This window comes from Panthera onca, chromosome B4, assembly GCF_046562875.1.
Source record: "Panthera onca isolate mPanOnc1 chromosome B4, mPanOnc1 haplotype 2, whole genome shotgun sequence".
Lineage (NCBI taxonomy): Eukaryota > Metazoa > Chordata > Mammalia > Carnivora > Felidae > Panthera > Panthera onca.
In genome coordinates, this window is record NC_138345.1 from 53,763,541 (window position 1) to 53,776,553 (window position 13,013).

Consider the following 13,013-nt stretch of genomic DNA (forward strand, 5'->3'; position numbering starts at 1 on the left):
AACCAGTGGTCCTTGGAGGTTTTAGGGAGAGGATAAATAGAGGTCAGTGTTAGAAAGTCTAGTCCAAGAGGTCTAAATCCAGGGATCACAAATTGAGGAGATTGGTGATTCCAAACACTCTGCCTGAGAAATCAAGCTGATGTGTGTAATAATGAAGAGAGTAGGAGGCTCGAATGAAGGGGTTCTATAAGATGGATGAGGGAGTTGAGGTTGGAAATAAATATAAGAAATCAGTTGTGAAGGATATTAAGTACTTAAAGCATTAAGACTCTTTCTCCAATCACACCTTTATGTTTCTGCCCCAAACATAGACTCTTCCTTAGTACAAACATGTACTCTCTGTATATATGGCTAGGGGTCAGACTGCTGTCTACTTGTGCTGATGAAATCTGCCTGTATTTGACAGTCCTGGAGGGCTGAAAATTAACCCACATGTCTATTTGCATATGCTTATCAACTAGATAAGAATGCTTAGGCAAAGACATCTGTAGACATAGAGTAACATGTTGATTTTCTCTGTTTATTGTTATTTTGACATTTTATTCAGAACGTGAAGGATTGGCCTCTAGCAACAGTAAATAGGACTACTTATCCATCTGAAATCTGAGCGGTTTTTTACTTCCTCTTCCCTTTCCTCTCTCCTTTCTCCCTCCCTCCCTTCCTCTCTCTCTCTCTTTCTCTCTCCCTCCCTCCCCCTTTCTCCCTTTTCTTCCTTTCTTTCATTCTTTCTTTCTTCTCTTTCTCTCTTTTCCATCCTCCTCCTCCTTCTTGTCTTTCAGCTACTACTTTTTTGTCCAAACTGCTTGGAAGTTTTCCTTGACTAGAACTTCCACTTATTGAAGGCATTCATGCCAGAAACTAAGAAAGGTGCTTTAAAAAATGGATTTAAATATCATGGTCTTCAAGTAATTGGGTATTACTTTACTTTTTTTTCCATATGTGAGAACTGAGGCACTGAGATGCCTAAACTCGCATATCTTGTATGAAGCAGAGTCAAAGTTCAGAATCCTTTTACCTGGCATTAAAAAAAAAAAAAAATTAAATGTTGCTACTCTTCCTTGAAAAGGAAAAGCCAACTTTATTTCATTGTTTATCTAAAAATTCACAAACTCTTTTGTTTTTTGTTTTTTAATTTTTAATGTTTATTTTTTGAGAGAGAGAGAGGGAGAGAGAGAGAGAATGATCAGGGGAGGGGCAGAGAGAGAGGGAGACACAGAATCCGAAGCAGGCTCCAGGCTCTGAGCTGTCAGCACAGAGCCCATCATGGGGCTCGAACCCACGAACTATGAGATCATGACCTGAGCTGAAGTTGGACGCTCAACTGACTGAGCCACCCAGGCTCCCCATCACAAACTCTTTTGTGATAAAAGTGACAACTCATAATATATACACCTTTATACATGAAATTTACAAAAATAAACTAATAGGGATTATAAAAATTGCCTCTATGTCCAAGATTTAGTTGAGGTTTATTTTTTCAGGTTTTTTTCCCCCTGGTAACCATTATAAAGTCCTGTCTTCAAATTGTGCCCATTTATTTAACAAAGTTTTATTGAGTGCCTGAGGACCCATTTTAGGTCCTCATGTACAGTGTACATGTACCATGATGAGAAAGCAGACAGTTTCTGCCAGAGGTTTCATTCTAGTGGGGGTATATGATTTAAAAATAAATGATTATATAATATTCTAATGGGTAGTGATAAGCACTATAAAGAAAAGATAGGATAAAGGATGGAGAGATGGGGATAGTCTTTTGAATGCGTAGTCATGGAAGCCCACTCTAATGAGCAGAGACTTGAGGTATGTGTGCCAACCTTATAGCTATCTGGCAGAGCTTCCCAGCAGAGAAAACAGCAAGGCTATGAGACGTGGGTAAACTTGCCATGGTTGAGGGTTTGCAAGGACACAGTGGAAGCCCATTTGTGTGGCTGAAACAGAGGAAAAGGGGGAAGATCATTGAAGAGTGAGGTTAGAGCAGAATCCATGATAGTGTGTAAGCCACTATGATATTGGATTTTATACAACAAGTGTGATAAGAAGCTATTGGAAAGCTGAGAATAGTGACTGCCATTTTTAAAGGCTCACTTTGGTTACTATGTGGGTAACAGATGATAGCTGGATAAGAGTGGATGTAAGTTGAGTGTAAAGAGATCATTGCAATAACCAAGACAAGAAATAATGGTGGCCTAGACTTGGAAGTGGCAGAGAAAGAGATAAGGCATGATTGGATTTACTAGGACTTACTGAGAGATTGTTCTGTGATGTCACTAGTTTGAAGACCAACCACCTTCTGTTTGGATAAAAAAAAAAAAAGTTACCTATATAGATTTTACTTTGCTTGATATACGCTAACACCAAGAAGTAAAAGAATATTTACCTTATTGTTTATATAATACATATATATTATACTGTGAGGTCTTTTAAAATGAATACTTATCTTCAACTTTATTCAAATGTTAACTCAATAATTGGGACTCTTTTCTGTTGTGTTACAGATGTTTTATAACTGCACCTGTGTGGGAATTGCAGCCTCAAAGTCAGGAAATTCCTCAGGCATGATGGGCAGATGTCAAAAAGATAATGGATGTCCCAAAATGTTTCTGTATTTCCTTGTAATTTCAGTCATCACATCCTATACTTTATCCCTAGGTGGCATACCTGGATACATATTGCTTCTAAGGTGAACACTGATTTCCCTGCCCCAATTTTAATATAATACTATAATCATCTAGAGGATTGATTTCAAATTCTGATCTATGGAATTATGATTCTTTACAGCTCTTTTAGGGAACTTGTCCCACATCCTTGTTCTAGTTTCATCCTTTTCCCACTTTGGGCTTTTATGTAAATATATGGTTGAAGTTTTTCTAGTTAAAATTTTTCAGATCAATTTTTCAGATCACAGCGATGTCAGTGCCTACATCACTGTAGCCACTTAAAAACAGTATGCTATTTCTAATGGTGGCAGTAATATTAACCAGTGTAGACTAAGTGTGTGTGTGTGTGTTTAAGATTTTATTTTTAAGTAATCTCTTTACCCAATTGTGGGGCTCGAACTTACAACCCTGAGATCAAGAGTTGCATGCTTTACCAACGAAGCCAACCAGGTGCCCCTAAACTAAACCTGTTTTAGATTAAACATGGTTTCACTGAATTATTGGTGATAAAATTTTAAAATACTTTAAAGATTCATTTAATACCACAGTGTTTCACATTTATTATTTTAATCTTTAAGGTTATTTTTCTTGTTCTGACTGGAATTATCTGTGTGTGGGGGGGGGGGGGGGGAGGTGTTCATGATTTTTTAATCAATTTTCTCTAATTCATGAATATATGTTAATGACCCCAAGGGTTTTTGCTTATAAAACACTAAAATAATTTTTAAAACTGTGCACCACTTTTGCACATTAAGTGGACATCTAAAAATTTATCATAAGTTTAATAGTAATTAAGCATTGATTTCCAGTATATTATAAATATTTACATTTACAAATATAATGATTTTATTTTATTTATTTTATCTTAAAGTATACTTATTTTGAGAGAGAACACTAGTGAGGGAGGGTCAGAGAGAGAGGGAGAGAATCCCAAGCAGGCTTCACGCTGTCAGCACAGAGCCCAATAAGGGTCTCCATCTCATGAACGATGAGATCATGACCTCTGCCCAAATCAGAAGTTAGACACTTAACCAACGGAGTCACCCATGCACCCCCAAAAATATGATGATTTCAATGTAGATCACTCTTTTAAATGTAATCAGCGAGAATCTAGAAAAAAGATTAGATAACTAATATCATCTAACTTTAAATTATACACAAAATCTTTTACAGTAAATATCTTACATATTTCTTCTCCTTGTGCTTATATCTTCATTCAACTTCCCTATAGGCTTCTCATCTGTTGTAATATAATTTATTTTTGAATATTTTTTATTGATTCTCCTATCATAGAGCTCTGTTAAAAAAGTGTATAAATTCAAACTTTAAAATATTAGTTTCATAACTAGTATTGTCATTGATAAATTTTTATTATGAAATTAGCCTTGCAAATATTACTATTATACAATTAAAATAACCTAAAAATATTACAAATATTGATAAAATTATTAAACATAAAACATCAAATTTATTGGAAACCAATCTTATGAGATGGATTAGGTGATTTTTAAACTAAGTCATAATATTAAAGGATGAATATTGTATTATTCTAAAATTAAATGAATCAAAAGTATTATATACATCTTTAATTTCCCCAGTATATTATGGAAATTGATTAGGAAAGATAAAAAATAGAACCTGACATCCACAAATATGTTCTTCACAAAAGGGCTTAAGGAGAAGCTGAATAATTGTGTTTTCAAATGGGAGCATGATTTAGAAAGCATTGCACCAGAATTCTCAGACCAGAATTGTTCTTCACTATATTTTTTTTATAGTGCTTTTGTTGTTTTTAGGTGCATTAAGCCACAACTTAAGTCTTTTGCCCTGGGAATCTACACCTTGGCAATAAGAGTTCTTGGTAAGTATAATTTATGTTTTAATTATGATAGCCATGATAAATGTATTTTGAATACCTTTCTATGTATTTTTATAGAATTATCATGCATAACTACATAATATAGGTGGTTAGATGCATATCGTTTTTCCTTCCTTCCTTCCTTCCTTCCTTCCTTCCTTCCTTTATTCTCTCCCATCCTTTGTTCTGTAAATATTTCTTGAGAGCCAATGCTCTGCCCATGGTATAATAAAGGGATTTTGTGAAATTAGTGACATTTTTCGTTTAATAATCTTGTCTCCTCCAGCATTGGTCTATTGTCAAAAAGTTTATTCTCATTATAAAAAAGCCCTCTGAGAATAAAGGAAGATATTAATCAGTAAGAAAGGCTGAAGCTTTAATATAATTTTTTTTCAGTTATTAAAATTGAAGGAATTCTTTTGAGCTACTCTCAATGCTAGGATGTATCATTTGTTAGAAATATCAGTTCATTCATGCAATCAAAACAGTATGGCTTTGAGTTGACAATTTTCTAAATGTAATTGGAATGTTTTTTTACTAGCTAGAAGATTTTTCAATATGCATTTAAGTTAAAGTCCATAGAAAATAGAGTTAATGAGTCAGATAAATTTTCTATCTGTACAAAGTTTATATTCTAAAGAAGAAAGTGAAACAATCATAAATATTCCTCTGTAATTTAACAGAAAAGAAATACTAGAGAGAAAAATAAACTCAGATCTTTAAAAAATCTGAAAATAAATAGATTTGATAGGAAATGGGTATGTATGAAGATGCAGTATGGCTGCAATATGAAGATGCCATCATGGCTGGCTTTAATTCTATGACATAAAAACAAAGATTATCTTGAAAAATGTCAGATTATCGAGCCTGAAGTATGTCCCTAGCTGGAATTGGTTTCTATATCTACCTCCCTTTGGAAATGTAATGTAACCTACACTGTGCAAAAGATTTCTACTGGCTGGCTCAGTAGAGTATGTGGCTCTTGATCTCAGGGTCATGAGTTCAAACGCCATGTTGGGCATGGAGTCTACTTAAAAAATAAATAAATAAAAATAAAGTATGAAAAAAGAAATGATTCATAAAATTGACTTCATAAAAATATATCCAGTAAAACCTTGGTTTGAGAGCATAATTCGTTCCAGAAACATGCTTGTAATCCAAAGCATTTGTATATCAAAGCAAATTTCAAGAACCATTGGCTCAGTTGTGATCATGTGATGTTTGGCATCACATACTACTCAGATTGCAAGACATTGCTCATTTATCAAGTTAAAATTTATTACAAATGTTTGTTCATCTTGCAGAACACTCGCAGAACAAGTTGCTCTCAATCCAAGTTTTTACTGTACTTGAAAATGGCAAAAATATCATAAGCAAAGTCAAAAGGCAAATGATAAACTGGGAACAATTTTTTTTGCAATTTATGTAACAAAAAATTTATAAAATCTCTGTGATAAAGAGAGCCTCTAGGTGTTAAGGACAAAAGGACCAACACACAAGTTGAAAAATGGGTAGAAGATATGAATAGCCATTTCATAGAAAAAAATGTAAATGCCTCATATATAAAAAAAATGTCAAACTCTCCCATAATAAGGAGAGTACAAATTGAAATTGCACTGATATAATATTTTTTGCTTATCAGATTTGCAAATTACCAAATGTTGTTTGCAATGTATGGGAAAATAGGTACACTTAAACATTACTTTTGAGCACATGGTACCATTTCTCAATGGTCTCAACACTCAATGGAGGGTTATGTGGCAATAACTAACAAAATTACATATAGATTTATCTTTTGACCTAGCAATCCCACTTGTAGGCATTGATGCCAAAAATGTGCTAGCAAAACTATGAAATAAGTCAAAGGTTATGAATGTCTCATTGTGGCATTATGTATAATAGCAAAACTGCAGTCTAGTTGTCCATCAATATGAGATATTTAAATAAAGTATAGTGAATCCATATGATGGAATCCTATGGAGCTGTGAGGAAGAATGGGGAAAAAATCTCTGTCTAATGTTAACAAGTAGATTAGTCAGTTCTAACTGCCATGACAGAATACCACAGACCGAAGGACTTAAACAACAGAAATTTATTTTCCTATGGTTCTGAAGGCTGGGAAGTCCAAAATGAAGGTGCCCACAGGCCTGGTCTTTGGTGAGATCTCTGAGACCTCTTTTCCTGGTTTATAGACAGCTGCCTTCTCACGATGTCCTCACAAGCATCTTAGTCTGTGTACACATGGAAAGAGGGGGAGAGCTTTGGTATCTTTTCCTCTTCTGATTAGAACACCAGTCCTACTGAATTAAGTCCCTACTCTTATGGCTTCATTTAACCTTAATTATCTGCCTAATAACTCTATCCCCAAGTGCAGTCATATTAATGTTAGGGCTTCAACATCTGAATTTTGGAGGGACATAATAGTCTATATACCAAAGGATACCCAGGATAGACTCTTAAGTGAAATGAAGTAAAATGTAGAACAATGTTCGTTGTATGATGCATTTGGTGTAAGAAGTATGGAAAAGTGGAAATATTATATGCATATGCAAATGTATTTGCTAATATTTAAAAAAAGAAACAAAGGAAGTATAAACTAAAAACATGATGATGATGGTGGTGGTGGTGACTGTAAGGGAAGAAAGGGAAAAAGAGAGGACAGGATGGAAAGTAGAGTTTGTAAATGTGACTCTTATTTATGTTTTAATTTGAAATTATGCAAAGGTTTTCTATAATTAAAAAACAATGGAAAGAAACTCAGACATTTTTCAAACAAACTGAAACTAGCTGTATATCATATAAGAGGGCATAACCATAAAGAAAAACATTTAGACTTAAAAGGACATGATCATTACCAAATCCACATAGCCTCACTACATTTTGCAGTCTTATCTTTAATATTAACATTGGTATTGTTATGTTGAACTATTACATATTTTTAGATAAAACAAATGAGATGTTAATATAATTAGAATCAGTATTTTCAGCCCAATAGAAAGGTGATAAAAGCATAAAATAGTACAACCCATTCTTAAGTAATGGGAAGATGACCAGGAAAAGTAAGGTACACAGGGGTTAGGTTTGTTATGGAGATTTAGCTGTGCGCCTTCTCCTTTGCTAAAAGCTCTTGGAATTAAGAATCATCCTTCTCTCCTTGGTACAGAGAGGGGAACCCTCTTACAAATGGAGATTTCTCTTATAAATGTAAATTTCCCTTACAAAAGGAAACACGTTCTATCTTCAGGGCTTCTCCTGTGCCTTCTGTTTCTCAAAATAACCTTTATGCCAGAGGAAGATGATGATGTGGCATATCCCGGTCTCCTCTAGGTACCCTATTACCTCCAAAGCAGTATTATTTTTAGTTTGAAAGTAATTGGTTCCAGAGACTCATTCATTACAAAGATGTGTGTATATTTTTAGAAGCAATTATTTGTTTTCCACACAGCAGGAATCCCAGCTCCCGTGTATTTTGGAATTTTGATTGACACTTCATGCCTCAAATGGGGATTTAAAAGATGTGGAAGTAGAGGATCCTGCAGATTATATGATTCAAATGCTTTCAGGTACTGTATCATCCTCATTCCTGCATCTCACTGCTACAGCATCCCAGGTTTGCCCAATGAAATTGGCAGTAAACATTCCTTATGTAGTTTCACTGCAGAATGATAATGTAACTAAGAGGTGTGTTCTATTTTATAGAATAATTTTATTATTCACTTGGCTAGACCTGTGTTTGTCCCCATTCCTAATCTCGACTCCCATCTTAAATGAGTAATCATTTTTTTTAAAATGCACAAAAGATTCCAGAATACAATAGAATTTGGCAACTTTATGCGCACAAGTGGGTAAGTCTCTGGAGCTCAGAAGCATTTAAATTTAGGTCACATTTTGGGTTCAATTCTATTCTTTTTTAAACTGAGCCAAACTGTCCCATTTACGTCAGATATAATCCCCCTGGGCAAGAGTTGGATTTGGCTCTAAATCCGTCTAGCTTTTATTGCCAAACTGATGTTCAATTATTCCAGTACTTGAGATGCATAAAAGTAAAAGGTTTTTTCTGTGTGTATGAGTGTGTATGGAGCTGAGGGGCATGGCTTTTTCACTATGGTGTCATTCAGTTCAGTTCATCCAACACTTAGTCCCCTTATTGCTTAAAGCAATGCTTCAATGGCTTAAAAGCAGGAAGGATTTTTTTTTTTTTTTTTTTTTTTGATTTACAATCTGAGCATTTTCTGGAGAAATAAACTTGGTACTGAACTGTGTAAGTTGGAAGCTGGATATGAATTGAGCCAACCATCTTAAATAAGTTTGTTTGATTTAATAGGCTTTGATGTTATGTGAGAAATTTATTTTGGTTTGAAAGGGACTTGATCTGTGAGTAGAATTTGTGCTTTGCTCACATTTGCTAAGGCTGCATTCACTTTAATGTAAAGACAATGTATTTCAGTCAGAGACTGAGTATGTGTACAAGGTGACCAGAATAAATCATTTAACCTGTCCTGTTTTATGATAGAATGAAGAACTAAAGTCTTCTTATTGAAGAAAGTGAATCAAACCTCATTCTGCTCTACTAAGAGCTCTGATTCTCCCTTAACATTGCTCCTTTTTTTTTTTTTTTTTTGTAGAAGTGCATCTGGGCAAGTTTCAAGGGTAGGGTAACCACATAATTTATTATTCAACCTGGACACTTTTGAGAGTGAAAGGGGCACTATTAAAAAGTACACTGGGATAACACCAGCATAAGCTAGGACTGTTCTGGACAAATAGGCATATGGTCACCTGGTTTAAGGGAATAATTTACAGAGAGGATGGAACTGATTATGTAATTAGTAGTAACTAAAATTATGGCATCAGTAAGAGATGGCTTTATATTAGTACACTGTCTTCAGTAGTCTGCCCAATGTTCACAGAAAGCTCTTTTATAGCCACTGAATCTGCATTCTTAAAGAAAATCATCCTCATGATGGTTTCATTGGTAGATCGGTTTTATTGACATGATATTTATTGATTAACGTTGCCTTCCTTTCACACTTTGAAGTTGGATAGTTGCAATAATTGTGATTGAGCGTCTCTCTTCTTTTAGACACATATATCTGGGACTAACTGTGATGCTGGGCACAGTGTCTATTTTCCTAAGTATTGCAGTACTTTTCACTTTAAAGAAAAATTGTGTTTCAAAACATAGAAGCTTCAGAACCAAGAGAGAAGGAACAATGGTGTCTACAACAATCAGGAAGGAAAACTGTACTACAGGTGATCATTTGCTACAACCCAACTACTGGCCAGGCAAGGAAACACAGCTTTAGAAAGATTATGACTTGAAGCCATGTTTTCTAATTTCTGGAAATTCTGCAAATAGATTTCAATCTAAAGGGTTTTAAAGTGTAATTTTTTTTTCTCCTTTCAAAAGATGTCTTGGATTTTGACCCTAGGTATTAGATGACGTATCTGATAACAAATATAATTAAACATATAACAGACAATGTAGATAATAAAGTTCATCTAAACCTTTTAATTCATTATATTATCTATATAAATTACTTATATTATTTACTCGTCCTGCTAAATTTTGCCTTGTGCCCATTGATATAGTAGCCGTATTCCTAGTAGAACAAGTGTCCTAATAGTCTAATGGCTGTGTGTAATTTCTAAACTGAGATACTTGTCAAGGGGGAGAGAATACTGTTAAAAAATTAAATTATATCTTGGCCTCCTTTAAATATGACCTTAATGCAGATGTTAGGATAGAGTCAGAACATGTAGAGAAAGATATTTTTAAGCTCTTCCTTTTTTTTTTTTTTTTTTTGAATACAGTAATTGATACAGAAATGTATAGTGGCAAATAATCTTGGGGGATTAGAATTTTGGATTATTACCTATTCTACCATTCATTATATGTGCATTGTGTGTGATGCTTAAAGTGACCATGGTGGTAAAGTAATAAAATTAATATTAACATGCTTTATTGTCCTTCTATAAATTTACTGGATTAAAAATATTGGTAACACAATACTGTCCCAATTTGAATGTAAGCTGTTCCACACGTATGCACGTGACGTTATCCTAAAACATATTTGAAAGTTGAATTTCTGAAAGTACAGTAGCCGTAGGTGTTATAACAGGAATGCAGACTTGAGGGGTTGAGTGATGGTGTGGTTCTTGGGTGCTCTAACTGGCACTCATCACAGGGCCTAATGGTTTCTGGGCAGGTTGCTGACACTGCTGTGGCCTGCCAGATAGCTCTCTGTTTCTGGACAACTGAATAAGTCAGGGCAGCCCTTTCCTCTTTGCGGGCTTCCTGGTGCTCCTCTGAGAAGATATAGTAGGCTCAGTGGTCCACCATCTTTAATCGTCAGCTCTATTATGTACTATATTTTTCTGTCTCCACAACAGCTGCATAAGAGGGGCTTGGGCCTCACAAGAAAAGCAGAATTAAGGTAGAGACCGCCCCAGTGGAATCTCGAAATTGTACTGCAATTATTAGCAGCCTATACAACAAACAGAATGTGCAATCAGGAAACTCCCAAAAATAAGTTTTTTGAGGAGTTTCTTGGAGCCTGTGTCCAACAAGAAGGTCTAGCTCAAAAAGGTAATAGTCTTCAACAATGGAAGGATAATATAGTACAAACAAAATAGTTTGCTGTCTTTTCATTTTTCCATTACATACCAATCCTGTAAGTATGAATAGAAAAAAAAAGAGATGGAAAGTTTAGGATGGAGAGAAGAGAAGATTTCCTTTAAGTGTATATTCATTTTCTCATTTTATTTGAATTAGTGATGCAAGATTTTCTCATATTTTACTATTTTTGAAAATGAAAATAGACGGTTTTTTGTTTCAAGCATGCCTACATCAGACCTGCTGCTGATGTGCTAATGTGAGAGCAGGAATTCTTTTTTGTCATCTCAGTATCAATCTTACCCACAATAAATATTTACCAAGTTGGTGAGGGAGTATACTTGTCAAGAATTTGCTCTGTAGAGATATAATTAAAGTTCAAGCTCTTCATCCTGTCTCCCACATCCTCTTTATTTTTTTTAAGCATTTGTAGCAATATCATGAAAAATAATTTTTTTGCAAGTAAATCTGTAAACAGAATCTTATCCAATTTACTCTTGATAACTTGAAAAATGAATGTTGGCATGAAAGTTGATTGAATGATCTTTTTTTGTTAATGTACTGTCAGTGAAAAGGAACCATATTTTTATACATAGCCATTAATTCAACAAGTGGAATTCTGTATATGAAACTCAAAAATATGGCATATGATTTAGTATGATTTAGTGGGAATTGAATTTGCAAAGAGAAACCCTGATTATTTTAGATGAGTAAATTCATCTGACAGAAATAAGCAGGCTTTTTATGCCTCAAAAAGCACATGATTATTTTTTTTTTCTAACAAACCAAACTTCATTTCAGAGGTCAAATAAATTCCCTCAGTCCTAGGGCCAGACATTTGGAGGTCAAGCCTTGACTGACATGTGGGAATCTCACAGTTGCTCCATATTCAATGGGTCACTTTATTCTCTTATTCTCCAGCCTTTAGAAGTGGCCAGCACCTCAAATGAACATCTGATTCTCTATAATTTTCAGACAGGTCAATCTCCAGCTATGCCATTTTATAAATGGAGTGACTTAAATTGGATTAAATGACTTACCCAAGGTGGAGGGGGACAAATTAATCCCGGGTTCCTCCAATACATCATGATGCCTCTAAAGCAGGTAATAAAAATGTTCTGAAATTCTTAAAAACTAGAAGAATTTTTGTGACAATTAGCATTTAAGAAATCTCCACTTACATATTACATATTTATATCCTCATACCTAAAGGGAGGTTGAAAAAATACATTGACTACAGCATATAATCGAGAATAATTTTAAAAACAACTATTAAGTTACTTTATAACTATTAAGTATAATAATATTAAGCACTCTCCATATGTGTGCTGAGTGCTTTAGACACATTATCTCAATTTCAAATATCAAAATAACATTATGTGGTAGTTATAATTACTGATATTTTTAGAGGAAAAAACTGAGGTTTAGTGAGTTTTAGTGACTTATTTAAAATCATCAAGTCCTAGTAGTTGGTTGAGCCAAGATTGAAATTGAGTTTTAGCCGTTTTGAACAGTCATATTATGCCTGTATTAATCTATATCCTAAATTGTCATCTTCCACTAACTCTTTTAAAAATAAAATTCATACATCTACACATTTACATTAGAAGAGTTTTAACATACCAAAACAGGCACATCATCTAAAAGAAATCAAATAATACAGAAGGATTTAAAATGAAGAGTAACAGTCCTCCACCCCAACTTCACTTTTGTTCCTCAAAGGCAATTACTTCTAATTAGTTTGGGTTGTTGGTTTTTCAAAATAGTCATTTCCACATCTTTAAATAATATGTTTGTACCACTTTCTTGACTTACCAACTTTGGGCAATGTCTATTGACTGTCTGATAGATTAGGAGTTATGTCTCTCATTCCTTGTAATTA

The 13,013-nt window shown here is 34.3% G+C and overlaps 2 protein-coding genes across 8 annotated transcripts in view; both read left to right on the forward strand.

The window, feature by feature from the left end:
* SLCO1C1 (solute carrier organic anion transporter family member 1C1) overlaps positions 1 to 10,475 on the forward strand; it is a 70,760-nt gene extending 60,285 nt beyond the window's left edge. For 6 of the 7 annotated variants that reach the window (XM_078450050.2, XM_060658217.3, XM_081796120.1 and 3 more), the window contains 4 exons: positions 2,496 to 2,680; positions 4,454 to 4,518; positions 7,961 to 8,078; positions 9,599 to 10,475. In XM_078450050.2, coding sequence (XP_078306176.1) covers positions 2,496 to 2,680; positions 4,454 to 4,518; positions 7,961 to 8,078; positions 9,599 to 9,821 — 591 coding nt within the window. In that variant the 3' untranslated portion in view covers positions 9,822 to 10,475. The remainder of the gene's footprint in view (positions 1 to 2,495; positions 2,681 to 4,453; positions 4,519 to 7,960; positions 8,079 to 9,598) is intronic. The other variant, XM_060658222.3, reaches the window with a different exon arrangement.
* Positions 1 to 13,013, forward strand: part of SLCO1B3 (solute carrier organic anion transporter family member 1B3) — a 207,528-nt gene that overhangs the window by 102,073 nt on the left and 92,442 nt on the right. The gene's annotated exons all lie outside the window — the stretch shown is intronic.